The sequence below is a fragment of the Scomber japonicus genome, chromosome 19 (assembly GCF_027409825.1).
Source record: "Scomber japonicus isolate fScoJap1 chromosome 19, fScoJap1.pri, whole genome shotgun sequence".
NCBI classification, from domain to species: Eukaryota; Metazoa; Chordata; class Actinopteri; order Scombriformes; family Scombridae; genus Scomber; species Scomber japonicus.
This window is the reverse complement of record NC_070596.1, coordinates 27424081-27446913: the sequence shown is the minus strand read 5'-3', so window position 1 is coordinate 27446913 and position 22833 is coordinate 27424081. Positions and strand designations below refer to the sequence as shown.

The 22833-nt window shown below is 41.1% G+C and overlaps 1 protein-coding gene across 1 annotated transcript in view; it reads right to left on the bottom strand.

The window, feature by feature from the left end:
• Positions 1-22833, bottom strand: part of LOC128379889 (tetratricopeptide repeat protein 28-like) — a 118699-nt gene that overhangs the window by 54755 nt on the left and 41111 nt on the right. The window contains exons 5-6 of the mRNA XM_053339528.1: positions 22241-22429; positions 22020-22116 (exon numbers count right to left, since the gene is read on the bottom strand). Of these exons, the coding sequence (XP_053195503.1) occupies positions 22020-22116; positions 22241-22429 (286 nt within the window). The remainder of the gene's footprint in view (positions 1-22019; positions 22117-22240; positions 22430-22833) is intronic.

Here is a 22833-nt window from a genome sequence, read left to right as displayed (position 1 = left end):
TTCTGTAACAGCACCAAGTCTCTCGCCTACATCTCTGGTGGTTGGTTTACCCAACACTGATTTGATATGTAGTGAAAATCAAACAGCTTTTACTGCACATGGAGGATTATGAACATTGTAAATTTCCCAAATGATGCACAGATATATACATACTCAACATGCAAAATAAGGTGCAAGGTTTATATGTACATGTTTATATGTATATGTGATTATAGATATTTGCACATGCTTCTCGGAGCCATGAGAAACATGAGTGCAGAAGAGTAAATAATTGAAAAGCTACAGTGGGAAATTAAACAAATCTAATAATAATATGTGCTGCTGTGGATCCTCCAGCTTCAGAACTACATATGCAGAAATCCAGAGGAGAGTTACGAACACTTCCTCTGTCTGTCTGTCCGGGGAAAAAGGAGCCGGGTAACTCGGTTCCCAGTTGCCTTCCCAACTTTCTGAGTGACGATGCGTCTTTCCCAGCTATCAACAACCTAGTTTAGGGAGCCAAAGTAAGGCAAAAGTTGGAAGAGAGAGAGGACAAGTTAAGGAATAAGACTGGGACACAAGAGAGGAAGACAGTAGCTGAAGGAAAGTTAGGAAAGTTGAGCACAGGGGAGTTTATATTGTGCCGATGAATACTGGGAAATACATACATTTACACACAAGACTCTCAAAAATAAAAATCCTGAGCTTGTATTTGTGTCTGTTTGGAGACAGGGTTAACCTTCATCTGCCTTCCTACTGTTATTGTGTTTACATGCAAGAAAATAACTTGATTATAAGCAGATTGAGGCAATGGTGTGATTATTGCAGCTCTCAAGAAAACACCTTTATTAAAGTACAAATCAGAGCTAATGTAACTAGATTAACAGACCTGGATTACTGAACTATTCTTCAAGTTACTGCTGCACATGTTGCATCTTTTCAGTCTTTATTTACTTCATTATAATGCTCCACATGTGCAAGAAATATCCTGAGGGGTAAAATCCTTCTACTTTACTTTATTTATATATTCTTACACATTGTCTTACCAATTTACTACAGCTACTGTGCATTTTTTTTAGGACAATAAGCCAAGTGACAGGTTGCTAAGCCTTGGTTACTGTTGCTACATATCAAGCTTTCCATGCTAACACAACGTAGTTCACATTTTCCTTCCAAATTCACGGTAATAATTTCACACATAAGTGAATAAAATCAGCTGGCTTCTTTAATGTTTTCTTAGCTGATCATAATGATATTTTATGGGCTGACATGACTACAGCTGCTTGTAGTTTTATCAGCTATAGCTAACTAGCTGATAAGCGTTAGCTATAGCGTTAATTTCTCAGGGGGCGTTCAGAGGACGTTGGGAATCACGAGAAGCAGTATTTTTGTAAGGAGGGTGTCCGTTTTTAATGTCAACTACACTCAGATGCATATTTTAATAATATTATGATTAGACTTTAGGGTTTTTTTTTCTCCACAGTTTTACATGCATACCTACAGTCAAATTTGTGTCTTGGGCTCCGAGTGCTACCAAAACGTGGATGACCTACGCTCAACACTGAACCTGAACGCCTCCTGAGCAGACACGCGGAGAACTATGGGAGAACTCTGCTACTGCTCTGCTTTCTACACAGACATGCATTAGCTCCTTTGTCCTCTCCTCTGCTTTATTTGTCAGTGTTTGTGTTCAGCTTCAGTTTGTAAAGTGTATTAAAATTCTTATAAACTTATTTACCGTCTGAAAGCAGCCCCTCCTCTGAACCAGCAGCAGAGGGAGGAGGACAGAGGACAGCTGTCTGATGTCTGTGTTGTTTTGATGATTATTTATTATTATTATGATTATTGTTATTCATTTTACTGACTTTTTTCATTTCATACCAGTGAGATATTTATGTATTATATATTTATTTATATGTAATTTATGTGAAGACTTTGCTGACTGTAGAAATAATAAACCTTTTCTAATCCTGTTCTGAATTTATTCTTTAATTTCTTTAAAGATAATTAAAAACATACAGTTCACTGAGTAATGAAAAAGAACTGATAAGAGTATTGATAAAGGATCAGGCTGACAAAAGAAGGCATATAAATTAGATAAAGATACAATTTGAACCATATTCATCCCTGCAGCTTGTTAGTGGCTCTAGCTTGACGATGGGAGGATGAGAAAATCAAATCCATATATGAGCCTGTTTAACCAATGTTTTATGATTATTATATTTATGGGACACAGTGTGTTTGTTTGAATAAATATTGTAATGATAATAGTGAAAAATGCATCGTTTCAGTCAAAAAACATCAGATTTTCTTGGTGGAGAACAACTAAACCCCCCACCACCACCACCACCACCACCAAAACCATTGTGACCCCATTGAACTCAACATAGCAACTTTAGTTCAGACTTTCTGCAAAACTACTTCAGATCAGATCATTTAATCAGCTGGATTGCATCATAAAACTACAACAATCAACAATATTACAATTAATAAGAACACTTCTTGTCTGGCACAGATGCTAAATTACAGCTTTCTGCAGTTCGTGATCTAGATAATATAACAAAACCTAATTAAAATTTCTAACTATTGCATTTGTTTAACACTCATAAGTATAATTTCTATTTCACATTACTTTTCCACTCTTGGGAAACTAATGATAATGATATTCCTGCTGTCCAGTTAAATCAAATCTGCTATCTGGCTCTCAGTGACATGCTTTAGATATAACAGAATAATAATCAACATTAATATTTAGGGAAGACAATTAGCTTATATTTTAATTGGGACCTGAATAATGGATGGAGGAGGAGGAAGGGTGCTGGCCCGAAAAAGGATGAGAAATACTGCGTTAACTTCCTGAGTTGTTTAAAAACTGTCTGAGGATGACTTTCTTTTTTTTTTTTTTTTTTTTAAAGTTCTCAGCTTTTTTAAAATTAAAAATAAAGTAATAAAACCTCGTCCTGTGTCAGCTGAGTTCACTCCAGCTCTCATGTGATCCTCTAGATAAGCAGTAAAGAAAATGGACGGATGGATGGACAATATAAAAAGGAATAATTCACTCTTCATGGCTTTAGAGACTATATGATATCCCTTCCTCCTTACTTTCCTTCCGTCCTTCTCTCCTAAATTCCTTCCTCTTTTCATCCTTAGTCCTTTCCTTCCTTCCTTCCTTCCTCCCTCTTTCTTTAATTTTTCCTTCCTTCTTCCCCTCCACCCTTCTTTCTTTGCTCCCTCCTCCTTCCATCCTTCCTCTCTCCTCTCTCCTTTCTTTCCTTCCTTCCTTCCTTCCTTCCTTCTCTCCTTCCTTCCTTCCCTCTTTACTCCTTTCCTTCCTTCCGTCCTTCTCTCCTAAATTCCTTCCTCTTTTCATCCTTACTCCTTTCCTTCCTTCCTCCCTCTTTCTTTATTTTTTCCTTCCTTCTTCCCCTCCACCCTTCTTTCTTTGCTCCCTCCTTCCTCCTTTCTTTCCTTCCTTCCTTCTCTCCTTACTCCTTTCCTTCCTTCCGTCCATCTCTCCTAAATTCCCTCCTCTTTTCGTCCTTACTCCTTTCCTTCCTTCCTCCCTCTTTCTTTAATTTTTCCTTCCTTCTTCCCCTCCACCCTTCTTTCTTTGCTCCCTCCTTCCTCCCTCCTTCCTCCTTTCCTTCCTTCCTATCTTCCTTCTCTCCTAAATTCCTTCCTCTTTTCCTCCTTACTCCTTTCCTTCCTTGCTTCCTTCCTTCCTTCCTTCTCTCCTTCCTTCCTTCCTCTTTTCCTCCTTACTTCTTTCCTTCCTTCCTCCTGTCCTTCCTCCTGTCCTTCCTTCTGTCCTTCCTTGATCTGAGGACAACAGGAGGGTTAATATAAATGTGCTTTTCTGTTATTTGGTCTAACATAATGGGGAAAATATACTGGACAATAAAGATAAATGCTATATTAAGAGAAAAGGTTTTAAGGATGAAGACTATTTAAACCCATCTCAGGTTAAAAATAGAGTGTAAACCTCCTTTAAATATAATATAACAGTAGATGTATCAACCCTGGATGGAGCTTTCTAATGTGACCTTTAACCCCAAAAATTTAAAAGAGACTAAAAAAAGAGACATAATCCTCCAAACTCTTTAGATACTGAATATCTAACTCTTATTTTATACAGTAGTGGTTTAGTCAGTTATCAAACTCAAGGTCTTATTGGAAATGAGTCATTACGATCCATGTAGCTGTTTATTTTGTTATTAACAGACACTTTTGTCCAATTCTGATTTTCATTTTGTGACTATTTCATACTGGTTTTTAGCAAGAACCTTGAAAATGTGGTACAGGTGAATCATTTTTCACATATTTTTGAATTCCCAAACCCAATCCTGTGTGACTCCTTCCAACTTCCGGCACATTTACCACACTGGACAAAAGTGTCCAACATGTTTGATGCCATAAAAAAAGCATATTTGAGAATTTCCTTCCAGTTTTTTTTGCATGCATCTTCTAATCCACTCCTCCTCTATTGATCCAAACCATTGATTTAATTAATTTCAGACTTTTAACCCCTTCAATGCCAGAAAATAGAGTCCCTGGTAAAAAAAAAAAAAGGTGACAAAAAGCACATTAAAAGGTGATTATTTCCAATATACTGAATGCAAATTGAATTTGGTTTGGAGGGATTATAACAGTCTTGGATATGTCTCATTGATGAGTAACAAGATTGATTTCCAGGGGTTTTTTATTTTATAGTGGTTTAGTCACAATCCGTTATCAAACTCAAGGTCTTATTATGATCCATGTAGGTGTTTATTTTGTTATTTACAGTACTCAGCTTATAATATAACAGCCTGATCACAATCTGCCACACATAGGAAACCCTTAAAACCGACCATCTGATCCACGCTGTCCGTCTAACCGCCAATGCACTGTGAGAAAAAGCTTCAGATATAAGAAAAAAAACCTACGTATTATATATCAAAATACATTATTATTCCTACAGTAAAGACAGAGAGGAGGATGGAGGGATGAAAGAGGGGTTACGGGAGAGGAAACGGGGGGATACAGGGGGTGTCGAGACACCAGATGGAAGAGGTTACATGTGGCTTTCATGTCAGACACACAGAGAGAGAGACTGAGTCCGTCTTCCAAAAACCAAGCTGGCAGATTTCCAGCTCTGTTGTACAATGAGAGACGATGCTGCTGATAATATATACTTTACTTATTGTCATTAAATGTGTTTATAAGATTCAACGATGATTATATCTGAGCAGTGATGATTATGTATTTGAAACCTTTACTGATGTTAAAAACCATTAAAAACACTGAGAGATATGACACACACACACACACACACACACACACACACACACACACACACGCACACACACACGGACACACGGACACACACACACACACACACGCACACACACACACTCACACACACACACACACACACACACACACACACACACACACACACACCATCCTGCTGCCAGAAATACTCACTAGAGCACCGAATTCATGAAGAAAACATTAACACAGGCAAATAAAAATGAGGACAAATGAAAAACAACAGAAGCCGAGTGGTGAAAAAAGAGACAATAAATCTCTGCACACAAACATAATGAATTAAAATTAAGTTTATAAACACATCTTCACATCTTTAATCAGCAGATTATAGATGGGTGTACAATACAAAAAAACATCAGTCTAACGCTGCAAAACTGGAAAACTAAACAATCTTTAAAAAATAATGATGTTTGATTCTCTGTCTCATTATTATTTTCTTTGTTTGGAGGTGGACGTCATTAGATTATTAATAGTGAAGCATCAGTGTTAGAGCAGCATGTTACTGTTGTAGCTGCTGGAGGTGGAGCTAGTTTATACTACTTTATATACAGTTAGCTAGTTTATACTACTTTATATACAGTTAGCTAGTTTACACTACTTTATATACAGTTAGCTAGTTTATACTACTTTATATACAGTTAGCTAGTTTATACTACTTTATATACAGTTAGCTAGTTTACACTACTTTATATACAGTTAGCTAGTTTACACTACTTTATATACAGTTAGCTAGTTTACACTACTTTATATACAGTTAGCTAGTTTATACTACTTTATATACAGTTAGCTAGTTTATACTACTTTATATACAGTTAGCTAGTTTACACTACTTTATATACAGTTAGCTAGTTTACACTACTTTATATACAGTTAGCTAGTTTATACTACTTTATATACAGTTAGCTAGTTTATACTACTTTATATACAGTTAGCTAGTTTACACTACTTTATATACAGTTAGCTAGTTTACACTACTTTATATATATACAGTTGGACTTTTTCTCTAATCTTTATTTTTGCTGAAATATTGGATAATTTGAACATTTATTGAAATGAAAGCATGTGAGAAGTTTAGAGGGAAAAATCAGTATTTGGTGGAGCTGTTAACAACTCATAGACATCTGAAATGTGAGCCGACTACACACTGCTTTTTAGTTTCATCTTTAACAATGTGTTGTATTATAAAAGCTTGTTATATTATCCATTGTGTCAAATCTTCATCTGAGTCACTAAAGCTGTCAAATAAATATAGTGGAGTAGAAAGTACAATATTTCCCTCTGAGATGTAGAAAGTAGCATCACATGGAAATACTACAATAAAGTATAAGTACCTCAAAATTGTACTTTAAGGGCACAAAATTAGCTGTTAAAATATGTAACATGTTAATTTTGTGCATTTTCCACCACTTCACATGGCCTGAAGTCTGCAGTAGCATGCATAGGACACATTCTTACAGCATGTTCTGGTTTTATAGATACCGGCTTATGTGTGACTCATTTTATATGCATGCTTTTTTCTCTCTTTTCTTTTTCTTTTTTGTGATGCATACAGGTCTTATATGTGCAGTTCTCAACAGTAAAGGTGCAGAAAGATAAAAAACCTGGAGCTGACTATTTGGTGAAATCCTAAACAATCCTAAATGCACCTGACACACTGTGCTTTTAGACTCACATAAGCTCTGTTTCCAACTATTTGTAGGAAGAAAGGTTACACAAGGAAGAGTAGGTGGATGCCGATAAGGAAAGAGAGACATCGCTCGTTGGGGTCTTCCCTTTTCCTTAAGAGGATTATAGAGCTGCCTGCAGAGTTGGCTGGCTGTTAGAGCTGAGTACACTGACACCCCTCCTCCTAAACACAGCCAACACAGGAGTTTAGGGCACACACACACACACACACACACACACACACACACACACACACACACACACATAAAAAAACACACACATGCTGAATCTCCCTTAAGGCTAAAACGACTCTACACTCGTGAGAGGTGTAAGGGTGCCAGCTATGTGGAGATACTCTGCAGGACTTTGGGAATCCCCATCGTGTAGTGGAGGGAAAGGGGAAGGGGGGGGGGGGCAGAGCGGTGAGGATTAGAGGTGTGGAAAATTAGCTGAGATCTGATGACGGGGGATTCGGCTGAGACAGCACGGAGAGATTAGAGGAGAAGAGTTGTGATGATCTCCGGGTCTCTTTTCTCCACAGAGGAGAGAATGGAAAAGGAAAAAGGAAAAGGCTCCGTCATCAATGAGCTGAACCAGGAGAGACAGAAGAGACACATGCATCTCTTCCTCCTACATGTGTGTGGCTCTGCTAGTAAGGAAGGAAGAAGGAAAGGAAGGAAAGAAGGAGGGAAGGAGGAAAGAAAGAAGGAGGGAGGGAGGAAAGAAGGAAGGGAGGAAGGAAGGAAGAAGGAAGGAAAGAAGAAAGGGAGGAAGGAAGGAGAGAAGGAGGGAGGGAGGAAAGAAGGAAGGGAGGAAGGAAGAAGGAAGGAAAGAAGGAAGGAGGGAGGGAGGGAGGAAGGAAGGAAGGACGGAAGGAAGGAAGGAAGGAAAGAGAGAAGGAGGGAGGGAAGAAGGAAGGAAGGAAGGAAGAAGGGAAAGGAAGGAAGGAAGGAAGGAGGGAGGGAGGGAGGAAAGAGAGAAGGAGGAAGGGAGGAAAGGAGGAAGGGAGGAAGGAAGAAGGAAGGAAGGAAGAAGGGAAAGGAATGAAAGAAGGAAGGGAGGAAGGGAGGAAAGAAGGAAGGAAGGGAGGAAGGAAGGAAGGAAGGAAGGAAAGGAAGGAAAGAAGGAGGGGCGGGGAAGAAAGAAGGAGGGAGGGAAGAAAGAAGGAAAGGAGGAAGGAAGGAAGAAGGGAAAGGAAGGAAGGAGGGAAGGAAAGAAGGGGGATTTTAATAGACTATGCAGTTATGGCCCAAAAACATGCTTTATGAGGTCACAGTGATCTTGACCTTTGACCTTTGACCTTTGACCTTTGACCACCAAGTTCATCCTCCAGTCCAAGTGGACGTTTGTTCCAGATATAATGAAATTTCTCTCCAGGTGTTCCTGAGATATCACGTTCATGAAAATGGGGACAGACGTGAAGTCACAGTCACCTTGACCTTTGACCTCATAAATCCAGTCAGTTCATTCCTTCACTCCGAGTGAATGCTTCAAAGCAATTTCAAGAAATACCCTCAAGGTGTGTGTGAGAGATTGAGTTCACTAGAACGGGACAAGACGGACAAGCTGAAAAAATTACAATAATGTCGATAACTATAAATATTTCAGGCTGCATTTAGATGGAAATGTGAGAGAGAGACTGAATATTTCTATATGAGTCTTGAGTTTTTACTATTTCATGCAGTCTCAACTCAAGCTCATACCGAACATACACTGGTTGTGATTTTGTCACACAGTGTGGAATAAGATGATTTTTGCAGCATTAAAGCAGCTTCAGCTCATTGTTTAGCTGTCCGGCTGCAGCTTTACTGTTCTGGTTCACTCTCAGCGCTCTCATAGTGTCGTTTTTAGATCCACTGTTCACTTCCTGCTCAGCACCAAACAGCAAACAGTCACAGTTAGCTGTAGACTAGCTGGTGAACATAGTGGAGCATTTAGATATTTCCCTCAGGAGTTGGTAGAGAGTAAAAACAGAGCTAAAAGAGGGTGAATATTAGACTTTACATTCAGCAGGTGGACAGAAACACGACTCCTAATGAATGATAATGTGTCTAATAAACACAATTTGACATAACCAAGTGATAATATGTTGTATAATGTATAGTATGTATGTTTATATGTTGTATTTAAAGCTTTTTCTACTGCCCCAAGTTGCCTAACAAAAATCTATTAATGCTACTTTAATTTCTAGTATATTAACTAATTATGAGGGCCAATTTCCTGCAGATTTACCAATAATTCATAAAACACAAAGTAAAGCATTTCCGTAAAACATACACAGGTTGTGATTTTGTCACACAGTGTGGAATAAGATGATTTTTGCAGCATTAAAGCAGCTTCAGCTCATTGTTTAGCTGTCCGGCTGCAGCTTTACTGTTCTGGTTCACACTCAGCGCTCTCATAGCAGCATTTTTAGAGAAAAAGCTGTTTTAAAAAAGCTAGCTGGTGAACATAGTGGAGCATTTAGCAGCTAAGGAGCCAGATATTTCCCTCAGGAGTTGGTAGAGAGTAAAAACAGAGCTAAAAGAGGGTGAATATTGGACTTTACATTCAGCAGGTGGACAGAAACACGACTCCAGATGAATGATAATATATCTAATAAACACAATTTGACATAACCAAGTGATAATATGTTGTATAATGTACAGTATGTATGTTTATATGTTGTATTTAAAGCTTTTTCTACTGCCCCAAGTTGCCTAACAAAAATCTATTAATGCTACTTTAATTTCTAGTATATTAACTAATTATGAGGGCCAATTTCCTGCAGATTTACCAATAATTCATAAAACACAAAGTAAAGCATTTCCCTAAAACATACACTGGTTGTGATTTTGTCACACAGCGTGAAATAAGATGATTTTTGCAGCATTAAAGCAGCTTCAGCTCATTGTTTAGCTGTCCGGCTGCAGCTTTACTGTTCTGGTTCAATCTCTGTGCTCTCATAGCTTGATTTTCAGAGGAAAAGCTGTTTTAAAAAAGCTAGCTGGTGAACATAGTGGAGCATTTAGCAGCTAAGGAGCCAGATATTTCCCTCAGGAGTTGGTAGAGAGTAAAAACAGAGCTAAAAGAGGGTGAATATTGGACTTTACATTCAGCAGGTGGACAGAAACACGACTCCAGATGAATGATAATATATCTAATAAACACAATTTGACATAACCAAGTGATAATATGTTGTATTTATGTACAGTATGTATGTCATTGCTTCATCCTGCACCATTCAAACAGATATTTATTGTTTGTTGTATGCCTGAAAGAGGAAAGTAAGAAATAAAAAGAAGAAAATATGTGTTGGTGTATGTGTATATGTATGTGTATGTGTATTTATGTTGTTTTTTTTTTATTTCTATTTCTATTTTTTTCTCTCCTATAATTTCTATTTTGCTGTAAACCACTGCCTATTTGTTTTGTTTCATTATTTTAACATGTTCGAAATAAACTTAACTAACTTATATGTTGTATTTAAAGCTTTTTTTCCACTGCCTCAAGTTGCCTAACAAAAATCTATTAATGCTTCTTTAATTTCCAGTATTTGCCATTTCCTAATTATGAGGGCCAATTTCCTGCAGATTTGCCAATAATTCATAAAACACAGAGCAAAGCTTTTCCTTAAAACTTATAGTACAGTGAAGATGAGTTTGTAAAAAAAGTGCCTGAGTTATGTGATTGTTATGATTTCAGCAGAGAACGAGCTGATGTTGAAAGTTTGAAAGTCCCATTAGTGTGAGATGAAGAAGCGACTGACCCACTGAAACATCTCTCTGAAGGAAAAAAAAACATGGCTGAGGCTTTTTTGGGGGGAAAACTGTGCCGACAGGAGAACAGTGAAACTTCTCTCAGTGTTTTTGTTAACTTACATTTGTGAATCATTTATTTTCTGCTCTGAATCACACGAGATCTGAGCATTGATCTGCTCTTACTGAATATAAAGGAGCTGCTTTGAGAAGCCGCAGCTGGATTGGAAACTGATTTCAAAAAAGAAGAGTGGAAAACAGAAATCCCACCAAGTCAAAAGCAGCTGAATTCAAGGTAAAAGGAAAGTACCTACAAAGGGAAGTCTTACTGGGATTTAGAAGAAAAGGAAAAAGGAGAAGTAGTAAATAAGCTTTAAATGTTCCCATCGCTGATAACTGGGAAACAGCCAACGGTCTGTTTGAGATATTTTTGGACGCCGCTGTGCAAAATGTGCAAATAGTTTTTGAAGTTTGGTGTCGTCTGATTTAGATACTGAGTCTGGTTTTATACTGGAGGAAGGAGGAGAGGAGGAGAAAGAGAAGAGAGGAGAGGAGGAGAAAGGGAAGAGGGGGAGAAAGTGAGGGAGGAGAGGAGAGAAAGGGAGGAGAGGAGAAAATAAGCAAGGAGAAGAGAGGAGGGGAGAGGAGAGAAAGGGAAGAGGAGAGGAGAGGAGAGAAAGGGAAGAGGAGAGGAGAGGAGAGAAAGGGAAGAGGAGAGGAGAGGACAGGAGAGGAGAGAAAGGGAAGAGGAGAGGAGAGGAAAGAAAGGGTAGAGGAGGAGAAAATGAGGGAGGAGAGGAGAGAAAGGAGGAGAGGAGAGAAAGGGCAGAAGAGGAGAGAGGAGAGGAGAGGAGAGGAGAGAAAGGGCAGAGGAGGAGAAAATGGAGGAGAGGAAAGTAAACAAAGAGAGGAGAGGAGAGAAAGAGAGTAGAGGAGAAAATAAGCAAGGAGAACAGAGGAAGGGAGAGAAAGGGAAAGGGAAAGGACAGAGGAGGAGAAAGTAATGGAGGAGAGGAGAGGAGAGGTGAGGAGAAAGTGGAGGAGGAGAGGAGAGTAAACAAAGAGAGGAAAGGAGGAGCAAGAGGAAAGATGTGGAAATGAATGAGGAGAGGAGAGGAGAGAAAGGGCAGAGGAGGAGAAAGTGAGGGAGGAGAGGAGAGAAAGAGAGTAGAGGAGAAAATAAGCAAGGAGAAGAGAGGAAGGGAGAGAAAGGGAAAGGGAAAGGACAGAGGAGGAGAAAGTAAGGGAGGAGAGGAGAGTAAACAAAGAGAGGAAAGGAGGAGCAAGAGGAAAGAGGTGGAAATGAATGAGGAGAGGAGAGGAGAGGAGAGGAGAGGAGAGGAGAGGAGAGGAGAGGAGAGGAGGAGCAAAGATGTGGAAATGAATGAGGAGAGGAGGCAACATGCTTGGGAGGAAATAATAGAGGAGAGGATAAAGGAGAAGAAGTACTAAGGGAGGAAAATAGAGGAGGCAACATGAGAGGATGAAATTATGGAGGAGAGGAGACAAGAAGAATAGAGGGAATAAGAGAGGGAAGATAAGGGAAGAGAGGAGAGGCCAAAAGAGAGGAAGGAATAAGACAAGAGAAAGGAGAGGAGAAGAGAGGAGAGGAAACAAATAGATAGGGGAAGACCAGATGAGAGGAGAAGAAAGGAGAAGAGAAAATAAGGGAGGAGAAGAGACAAGAAGAAAGGAGGAAATGAGAAAGCAGAAAATAAGGGAGGAGAGGAGAAAGATGATGAGGAAATTAAGGAAGAGGGGAGGCAACATGAGAGGAAAGGAGGAAATAAGAGAGGAGAGGAGTAAATAAGGGAGGACATGACATGACAAAAGAGAGGGAAAAATAAGGGAGGAGAGGATAAAATAAGAGAGGAGTGGAGGCGACATGAGAGGGGGAGAGGAGGAGAGGACAAAACAAAGGAAGAAATAAGGGAGGAGAAGAGAAGAGCAAACAAGCGAGGAAGAAATAATGAGACAGGAGGAGACAAAGAGGAGAGGAACATAGAGAATAAGTAGTAAGGGAAGAGAGAAGAGGGGGAAATGTGGGAAGAAAATTAAGGAGAAGAGACAAGAAGAAAGGAGCAATAAGGGAGGAGAAAGGAGAGGAGGGAATAAGGGAGGAGAGGAGAGGACAAAAGAAAAGATGAAATAAGAGAGGAGAAGAGGCAATATGAAGAGGAAAGAACTAGGGAGGAAAGGAGACAAGAAGAAAGGAGGAAATAGGAAAGCAGAGGAGGAAATGAAGGGGGAGAAAAGAGAGGAGGAATTAAGGTTGGAGAGGAGGGGACAAAAGAGGGAAAAGGAAAACAAGTGAAAGAAAACAGAGAGGAAAGGGAGGAAACGAGAGAGGAAGAAATAAGGGAGGAGAGAAGACAAGAAGAAAGGAGGAAATAAGAAAGCAGAGGAGGAAATGAAGGGGGAGAAAGGAGAGGCAACATGTGTAGAGAAAATTAGGGAGAAGAGACAAGAAGAAAGGAGAAATAGGGAAGGAGAAAGGAGAGGAGGAAATAAGGGAGGAGAGGAGGCAACATGAGAGGAGGAAATAAGGGAGGAGATAGGATGAAATAAGAGAAAAGGAAATAAGGGAGGAGAGGAAGCAACATGAAGAGGAGAGAACTAGGGAGGAAAGGAGACAAGAAGAAAGGAGGAAATAAGAAAGCAGAGGAGGAAATAAGGTGGGAGAGGAGGGGACAAAAGAAAAGAATAAATAAGGGAGGAGAGGAGACAAGAAGAAAGGAGAAATAGAGGAGTATAAATAGGAGAAGGAGTTGAGGGGGGAGAGGAGAGAACAAAAGAGGGGATTAAATAAGGGAGGAGAGGAGAGGACAGAGGAAAAGATGAAATAAGAGAAAAGGAAATAAGGGAGGAGAGGAGACAAGAAGAAAGGAGGAAATAAGAAAGTAGATGAGGAAATAAGGGACGAGAGGAGAGAAGGAAGCAATAGAGGAGAGGAGGAAAAAACAAGTGAAAGAAAACAGAGAGGAGGAGGAAGAGGAGGAGGAGGAGGAAGAGGAGGAAACGAGAGGATAAGAAGATAGAGGAGAGAATGAAGTGTTGTTAAGTCAGCATTCAGAGAGAAAAGTAATCATCTATAAAAGATGATCTGAATCATTGATCTGTAGCTGCAGCCTGTTAGTCTGCTGAGAGCTTTACTACACACACACACACACACACACACACACACACACACACACTCACACACAAACACTGACACTGATACACACACACACACACCATACACACACACACACCATACATACACACACACACACACCATACACACACACACACACCATACACACACACACACACACACACACACACACACACACACACACACACACACTGATACACACTCACACACAAACACTGACACTGATACACACACACACACACCATACACACACACACACCATACATACACACACACACACACACACACACACACACACACACACTCACACACAAACACTGACACTGATACACACACACACACACCATACACACACACACACCATACATACACACACACACACACCATACACACACACATACACACACACACACACCATACACACACACACACACACACACACACACACACACACACACTGATACACACACACACACACACTGGCACACAAACACACACCATACACACAAACTGACACTGACACACACACACACACACACACACACACACACACACACACACTGATACACACACACACAAACACACACACACACACTGACACTGACACTGACACACAAACACACACACACTGACACTGACACACACACTGACACACACACACACACACACACACACCATACACACAAACTACACACTGACACACAAACACACACCATACTGTACACACACACTGACAAACTGACACACAAACACACACACTACACACTGACACACACACACACCATACAGATGTTTGATGAGCCATATTACCTGTTGTACACACACACACACACACACACACACACACACACACACACACACACACACACACACACACACACACACACACACACACACACACACACACACACACACACACACACACACACACACACACACACACACACACACACAGATAAAGGAGCGGTGAGTGACTTGTCCACTCAGCTGCAGTGTCGGGTTCGGCGGCTCTCGTATATCACTGTGGCCGCAGAAACCAAAACCTGCTTAATAAAACATGAGCGTTGATTGGCCAGAGAGGCAGTCATGTGATCCCTTCAATAAAAGGCAGATATGAGGACAATCATCCAATCTGAGGCTCCGTTGTTTGGTTGATGAGCAGAATAAGGTGTGTTTTATGTTTCTTTATATTTTAACTTTAAGGCTTCATAAATGTAATAAATAAAAGAGTTAGTTGTGTTTGATGCTGCAGGTCGATGGACAGACCAGATGGAGAGTTGGTCAAGAAGAGCTCAGTCAGTCTATTGAGTGGTGTTGGCGACAGCAGAGCGACAGAGCAGTAAGTACGTAAGAAAATAAGTAAGTAAGTAAGGAAGGAAGGAATGAAGGAAGAAAGGAATGAAGGAAGGAAGGAAGGAAGGAAGGAAGGAAGGAAGGAAGGAAGGAATGAAGGAAGGAAGGAAGGAAGGAAAGAAGCAAGGAAGGAAAGAAAGAAGCAGGGAAGGAAGGAAGGAAGGAAGGAAGGAAGGAAGGAAGGAAGGAAGGAAGGAAGAAAGGAAAGAAAGAAGCAGGGAAGGAAGGAAGGAAGGAAGGAAGGAAAGAAGGAAGGAAGGGAGTAAAGGAAATAAGGAAGTAAGTAAGTAAGTAAGAAAATAAGTAAGTAAGGGAGGAAGGAAGGAAAGAATGAAGGAAAGAAGCAAGGAAGGAAGGAAGGAAGGAAGAAAAGGAAAGTAAGTAAGTAAGTAATGCCTCACAGATGTAATAAATGAAAGAGTTGGTTGTGTTTGATGCTGCAGGTCGATGGACAGACCAGATGGAGAGTTGGTCAAGAAGAGCTCAGTCAGTCTATTGAGTGGTGTTGGCGACAGAGCCGAGCGACAGAGCAGAGAGACAGGGCAGAGAGACAGAGCAGAGAGACAGAGCAGAGAGACAGAGCAGAGAGACAGAGCAGAGAGACAGAGCAGAGAGACAGAGCAGAGAGACAGAGCAGAGAGACAGAGCCGAGCGACAGAGCAGAGCGACAGGGCAGAGAGACAGAGCAGAGCGGGTCAATGGGTTAATGAAGGGAGCAGATCAGGTGATACTAAAAGCTGATGGACGGTTTCTAGCAGTCAGGATGAAGAGAGGTGAAGAAGTTAGTTTCATTATATCCTCCAAATTAAACAGTTTAACTATGTGAAAGAAGGATGGCACATATAAGTGGAAGGGAGGAAATAAGGAAGTAAGGAAGGAAGGAAGGAAGGAAGGAAGGAAGGAAGGAAGGAAGGAAGGAAGGAAGGAAGGAAGGAAGGGAAGGAGTAAGGAAATAAGTAAGGAAGGAAGGAAGGGAGGAAGGAAATAAGTAAGAAAGAAAGTAAGGAAATAAGGAAGGAAGGAAGGAAGGAAGGAAGTGAGGAAGGAAATAAGTATGTAAGCAAGTAAGTAAGTAAGTAAGGAAGGAATGAAGGAAGGAAGGAAGTAAGCAAAGAAGTAAGTAAGGAAAGAAGTAAGTAAGTAAGTAAGTAAGTAAGTAAGTAAGTAAGTAAGTAAGTCAGCAAGGAAGGAAGGAAGGAAGGAAGGAAATAAGTATGTAAGTACGTAAGGAAGGAAGGAAGGAAGGAAGGGAGTGAGTAAATAAGTAAGTAAGTAAGTAAGTAAGTAAGTAAGGAAGTAAGGATAGATAGATAGATCACCATCTAAACGAAGACCTTGAATTTAAAGATGAAGGTATGTGGGTAGATTAAAAAGCAACCTCTGTGACTCCATGACTAAATACTGATGTTCTTGTTCTCTAGTTGTAAAGCGTGATGCCTTCAGGTACAAACGGCCTCCTGAACCTCAGCGTGATGAGCCTCCCACTGCCTCCATTGTTCTCTGAGCTTTGAAGGTGTTGTACTGACGGTGTTTAGGGGGGGGGGGGGGTTGCTCATAATAGCTTTCACCTATTGTGTCATATTTCTTAGAAGGAAACCTCAAAGCAAACTCCACTGTGTGTGTATTCAGAGCTGCGGATCAATGCAGACGGTATTGCTGCTCAGACTCAGGACCAGGCTGGTCAGGAGCTCAGTCAGCTGATTGAGTCACCTTGGCGACAGCAGAGACAGAGCAGAGTGGGTCAATGTTTAATGAAGGGACGGTTTCTACTAGTCAGGATGAAGAGTTAGTTTCATTACATCCTCCTAATGAAACAGTTTGACCATGTGAAGGAAGGATGGCACATATAAGAGGAAGGGAGGGTGGAAGGGAGGGAGGGAGGGAGGGAGGGAGGAAGGAAGGAAGGAATTAAGGAAGTAATTAAGTAAGTAAGTAAGGGAGGGAGGAAGGAAGGAAGGAAGGAAGGAGGGAAGGAAGCAAGTAAGTAAGTAAGTAAGTAAGTAAGTAAGTAAGTAAGTAAGTAAGTAAGGAAGGAAGGAAGGAATAAGGAAGGAAGGAAGGGAGTAAGGGAATAAGGAAGTAAGTAATTAAGGAAGGAAGGAAGGGAATAAGGAAGGAAGTAAGTAAGTAAGGAAGGAAGTAAGGAAGGAAGGAAGGAAGGAAGGGAGTAAGGGAATAAGGAAGTAAGTAAGTAAGTAAGTAAGTAATTAAGGAAGGAAGGATGGAAGGAAGGGAGGAAGGAATTAAGGAAGTAAGTAAGTAAGTAAGTAAGTAAGGAAGGAAGGAAGGAAGAAAGGAAGGAAGGAAAGAAGGAAGGAAGGAAGGAAGGAAAGAATGAAGTAAGGAAGGAAGGAATGAAACAAGGAAGTAAGTAAGTAATTAAGGAAGGAAGTAAGAGTAAGGAAGGAAGGAAGCAAGGAAGGGAGTAAGGGAGTAAGGGAATAAGGAAGGAAGTAATTAAGAAAGTAAGTAAGTAAGTAAGTAAGGAAGGAAGGAAGGAAGGAATTAAGGAAGTAAGCAAAGAAGTAAGTAAGGAAAGAAGGAAGGAATGAAGGAAGGCAGGGAGTAAGGGAATAAGGAAGTAAGTAAGTAAGTAATTAAGGAAGGAAGGAAGGAAGGATGGAAGTAAGGAAGGAAGGAAGGCAGGCTTGTAGCTCATAATGCTAAAAGGCTTCTGAGATGTAAACTGTGTGAAGAACAAATGAAAGTGGAGCTTTTCATCAGTGGGAACAGAGAGTTGTTCTAAAGCTGTGATAGCGTTCACCTTTCTGCACTTACAATCACTTGCATCACTCTGAGGCGCGTTGTGAAATTGAAATTTATGCAGAATACAATAAAAAAGACATCTCAGTGTTTACTTTTAAGTTTGCAAAGAGACGTAGGTTTGGTTTCTGAAGTGTGTGTGTGTGTGTGTGTGTGTGTGTGTGTGTGTGTGTGTGTGTGTGTGTGTGTGTGTGTGTGTGTGATTATGTTGCTATCTTTGTGAGGACTGATTTAAATAAAGAATATGGGAGGCAAGTATTGTCTGTTTCTAAAGCCTGATATATATTATTCCTCTCTGTTGTTGTCCAAAAAATATTAACCCTCCTGTTGTCCTCGAGAAAAGGAAGGAGGAAAGGAAGGAGGGGGGGGGGAGAAGGAAGGAAAGGATGGAGGAAGGAAGGAAGGAAGGAAAGGAGGGAGGAAGGAAGAAATTAGGAAGAAGGAAGGAAAGGAGGGAGGAAGGAATGACGGAAGGGAGGGAGGAAGGAATGACGGAAGGGAGGGAGGAAGGAAGGAAGGTAGGTGGGAGGGAGGAAGGAAGGAAGGAAAGGAAGGACAGAGGAAATAAGGAAGGAAGGTAGGAAGGAAGGAAGGAAGGTAGGTGGGAGGGAGGGAGGGAGGGATGGAAGGAAGGAAGGGAGGGAGGAAGGAAGAAAGGAAGGAAGGGAGGGAGGAAGGAAGAAAGGAAGGAAGGAAAGGAGGGAGGAAGGAAGGGAGGAAGGAAAGGAATGAAAGAAAGAGAGAAGGAGGGAGGAAGAACAGAAAAAGGAAGGGAGGAAGGAAGGAAGGAAGGAAGGAAGGAAGGAAGGAAGGAAGGAAGGTGGGAGGGAGGGAAGGAAAGAAGGGGAGAAGGAAGGAAAGGAGGAAAGGAAAGGGTTAGGCTTTTTCTGTCTTTTCTTCCTCACTTTCTTTCTTTCTCTCTAAGTGGATAAAATATTTAATATGTATCATTCTTCTGTGGTTACACCATTTGACATTTTCAGGAGCATTAAGTCTTACTTTCGGTTAAAACAAATGGTGCAAATGTCGTTTCAAATGATACAAAACCAAAAAAATACTAAAAGTACTTTGTAACAAACCTGACGCTGCTTTTAAAACTATTTCTTAAAGATATATTTGAATAGCTCATGTTGCCACTGACCCGTAGATATAATGAGAGGGAGAGACAGAGTTCAACAGCTCACACTAATGTTATCTTAGTGTTGGTCACAGCCACTGATATAACTACGGGGTATCGGAGAGAAGAATGTCGACTTCCTGTTGCCTGTATAATCATGTGGTCTGAACGTTTCCACAACCAGGTACAGAACTCTTGGTTTGCTAAACTCATACAAGTTTAAAAGCTACAAGAAAATGGAAAAATATGAACTGCTTAAAATAAAAAATAAAGGAAGGAATGAATGGAAGGGAGTAAGGAAGGAAGGAAGGAAGGAAGGAAGGAAGGAAGGAAAGAAGGAAGGAAGTAATTAAGTAAGTAAGTGGGGAAGGAAGGAAGGAAGGAAGAAAGGAAGTAATTAAGTAAGTAAGTAAATAAGTAAGGAAGGGAGAAAGGAAGGAAGGAAGGAAGGACGGAAGTAATTAAGGTAGTAAGGAAGTAAGTAAATAAGGAAGGAAGGAAGGAAGGAATTAAGGAAGTAAGTAAGTAAGGAAGGAAGGAAGGAAGGAAGGAAGCAATTAAGTAAGGAAGTAAGGAAGTAAGTAAGTAAGTAAGTAAGGAAGGAAGGAAGTAAGGAAGGAAGGAAGGAAGAAAGAAAGTAATTAAGAAAGTAAGTAAGTAAGGAAGGAAGGAAGTAATTAAGGAAGTAAGTAAGTAAGTCATTAAGGAAGGAAGCAAAGAAGTAAGTAAGGAAAGAAGGAAGTAATTAAGGAAGTAAGTAAGCAAGTCATTAAGGAAGTAAGCAAAGAAGTAAGTAAGGAAAGAAGGAAGGAAGGAAGGAAGGAAGGAAGGAAGGAAATTCATACAAGTTTAAAAGCTAAAAGAAAATGGAAACATATGAACTGCTTATAATAAAAAAATAAAACCTGCATGCTCAGATTCCTCCGCATTACACAGAACTACTCTCCAGAGACTGAAACCATGATGGCTGCCGTTAGTCTGCGGAGTCCAAACTGTTTGTGGTGAAGGGAACGACGTCAGCCAGTGAGGCCCAGTGATGCCTTTTTAATAGTTTTTGGACGACAGCGGAGGTCTACGGCTCAGAGGAATGACATATCAGGCTTTTTGGATACACAAACAATACAAGTAAGTAATGAGTTCATTGTTGGTTTGGCTCTAACACGGGGGGGGGGGGGGGGGGGGGGTAAGAATAAGGAAGGAAATGAGGAAGAAGGAAGGAAGGTAGGTGGTAGGGAGGGAGGGAGGGAAGGAAGGAAAGAACGAGGAAGGTAGGTGAGAGGGAGGAAGGAAAGGAAAGAAGGAAGGGAGGAAGGAAGGAAAAGAAGGAAGAAAAGGAAGGAAGGGAGGAAGGACAGCGGAGGTCTACGGCTCAGAGGAATGACATATCAGGCTTTTTGGATACACAAACAATACTCGTAAGTAATGAGTTCATTGTTGGTTTGGCTCTAACACGGGGGGGGGGGGGGGGGTAAGAATAAGGAAGGAAATGAGGAAGAAGGAAGGAAGGTAGGTGGTAGGGAGGGAGGGAGGGAGGGAAGGAAAGAACGAGGAAGGTAGGTGGGAGGGAGGGAGGAAAGGAAAGAAGGAAGGGAGGAAGGAAAGGAAGGAAGGAAGGTAGGTAGGTGGGAGGAAGGAAGGAAGGAAGGAAGGAAGGAAGGAAGGGAGGGAGGAAGAAGGAAGGAAAGGAGGGAAAGGAAGGAAGGAAGGACAGGAGGAAAGAGATGAAGGAAAGAAAGAGAGAAGGAGGGAGGAAGAACAGAAAAAGGAAGGAAGGAAGGAAGGAAGGACGGAGGACATAAGGAAGGAAAGAAGGTAGGTGGGAGGGAGGGAGGGAAGGAAAGAACGAGGGAGGGAGGGAAGGAGGGAGGGAGGAAGGAAGGAAGGAAGGAAGGAAGGAAGGAAGGAAGGAACAGGCTTATCCTTTGATAAACTTCAGAAAGCAACAGGTAGTTGGTGGAAAGCCATTAAGCCGCTGTGTGTTTGTCATTTGCTGCTTTTATATTGAACCTTTGAAACAAAACAATACACTGTCGGCTCAGATCAGCGACTGCTCTGAATATGAACCAGCCTTCTGTACACTCTCACATCCTTTTCTTCTTTTATTCAGCAGATGTGCAGACCTTCTATTTTGTTTGCTTTTTTAAACTTCACAATGCATAAGAGAGGTAATCTGACACGCTCGTCTTGCTTGTCATCTGCAGTGTTCGTCCTCCAGGGTGACAGAGAGGCTCCATTATATTTTGCTGCCATGCTCTCTGTCGGAGTTTTCAACTTATTCTTTAACATTTTTGGGTGTTTGGCAAACGATTGGATGCAAAACTGGTTCAAACTGGACTGTCGTCTCCTCTCAGACACACAGACTGATCGTCTAGATGACAGTTTAACCCTCCTGTTGTCCTCAGGTCAAGGAAGGACAGGAGGGAGGGAGGAAGGAAGGAAGGAAGGAAGGGAGGAAGGAGGGAGTGTAAAAAGCATTTCAACCATTTAGATTTGAATTGTGGAGCTAGGCTTCACAAACTGTGTTTCAAGATTTCTGTGTTCAGGATTTAGTGATTAGCATAAACCCGCCCCTGCTGCTGTAGAGGTATAAATACATTCAGCACACACTACTACTACTACAGTCTACAGTTAGCCAGTTAGCTGAGTTAGCCGCCGAGCTAGCAGCTGAGTTAGCAGCAGAAAGCTCTCAGACGTAGCGTCCATGTTTCTGGTAGAGGTGGTGACTTTGATTGACAGGTGACACTTGGTAGGGGGCGGGGCTTCAGCGGACTCGGTGGCCACGCCCACAGCGTTTGGGAGCAGAGAAAGAGGCTGATTTGAAGCCTAATTTCATATATTTAGCGATTTTTTTAATCATTCAAATTTGGCAGGGTGGTTAACAACACACTTTTCTGTGGTATGTCAAACTCAGAACACATATTTATTCTGACTTTAAACTTACCCAGGTTGGAGGAGGCTCGGCCCTGTGCTGCTCTGTCCTGCAGCTCCTGAGCGATTTCTAGCTGGTGTTGGTGGTACTGCCAAGCCCTCTCCAGGTCCTGATGATCACAGAGACAATGACATCATGACTTTATATCTGTTTATCCTGTTAACAGCACACAAAGCATGCAGAACCTAACAATATTCCTGTGTAATGTGTCTTTAAATGGTTTTTCTACCAACCTGCATGCATCGGGCAGCGTGCCCCAGACCAGCATATGCTCTCATTTCGATCGGCCTGTCTACCAGCTCCTGTGCCAGCTCCAGGACTCGTGTATGGTAGGATATGGCCTTGTCGAAGTCCCGCTGAGAGTGGTAGGCGCTGCCCAGGTTGCTGTACGCCCGCGCCTCCTCACGCCGGTTTTCCAAAGTCTGCAAAAAAGACATTATCACCTCATCATTAGCCGACTTTCCTGTAACAGCATTATAAATTTTAAATTTTTTGGTTACTGGCTGAGTGTCCGAGGCTCTCTGAAAGCAGATATTATAAATAGTACTGTATGCTTCCCACAGTCTTTTCTTTAACTTCAAATAATGTCTCAAATAACATTTAAGATAAAAAAAAAACCCCATTGTAACTTGCATTAGGGCTTCCAAAAATAAACTTTAGATTAGATATCATTCAACTTCAAGGAAGGAAGGAAGGAAGAAGGAATGAAGAAAGGAAAGAAGGAAGGAAGGAAGGAAGAAAAGGAAAGAAGGAAGGAAAGAAGGAAGAAGGAAGGAAGGAAGGAAGGAAGAAGGAATGAAGAAAGGAAAGAAGGAAGGAAGGAAGG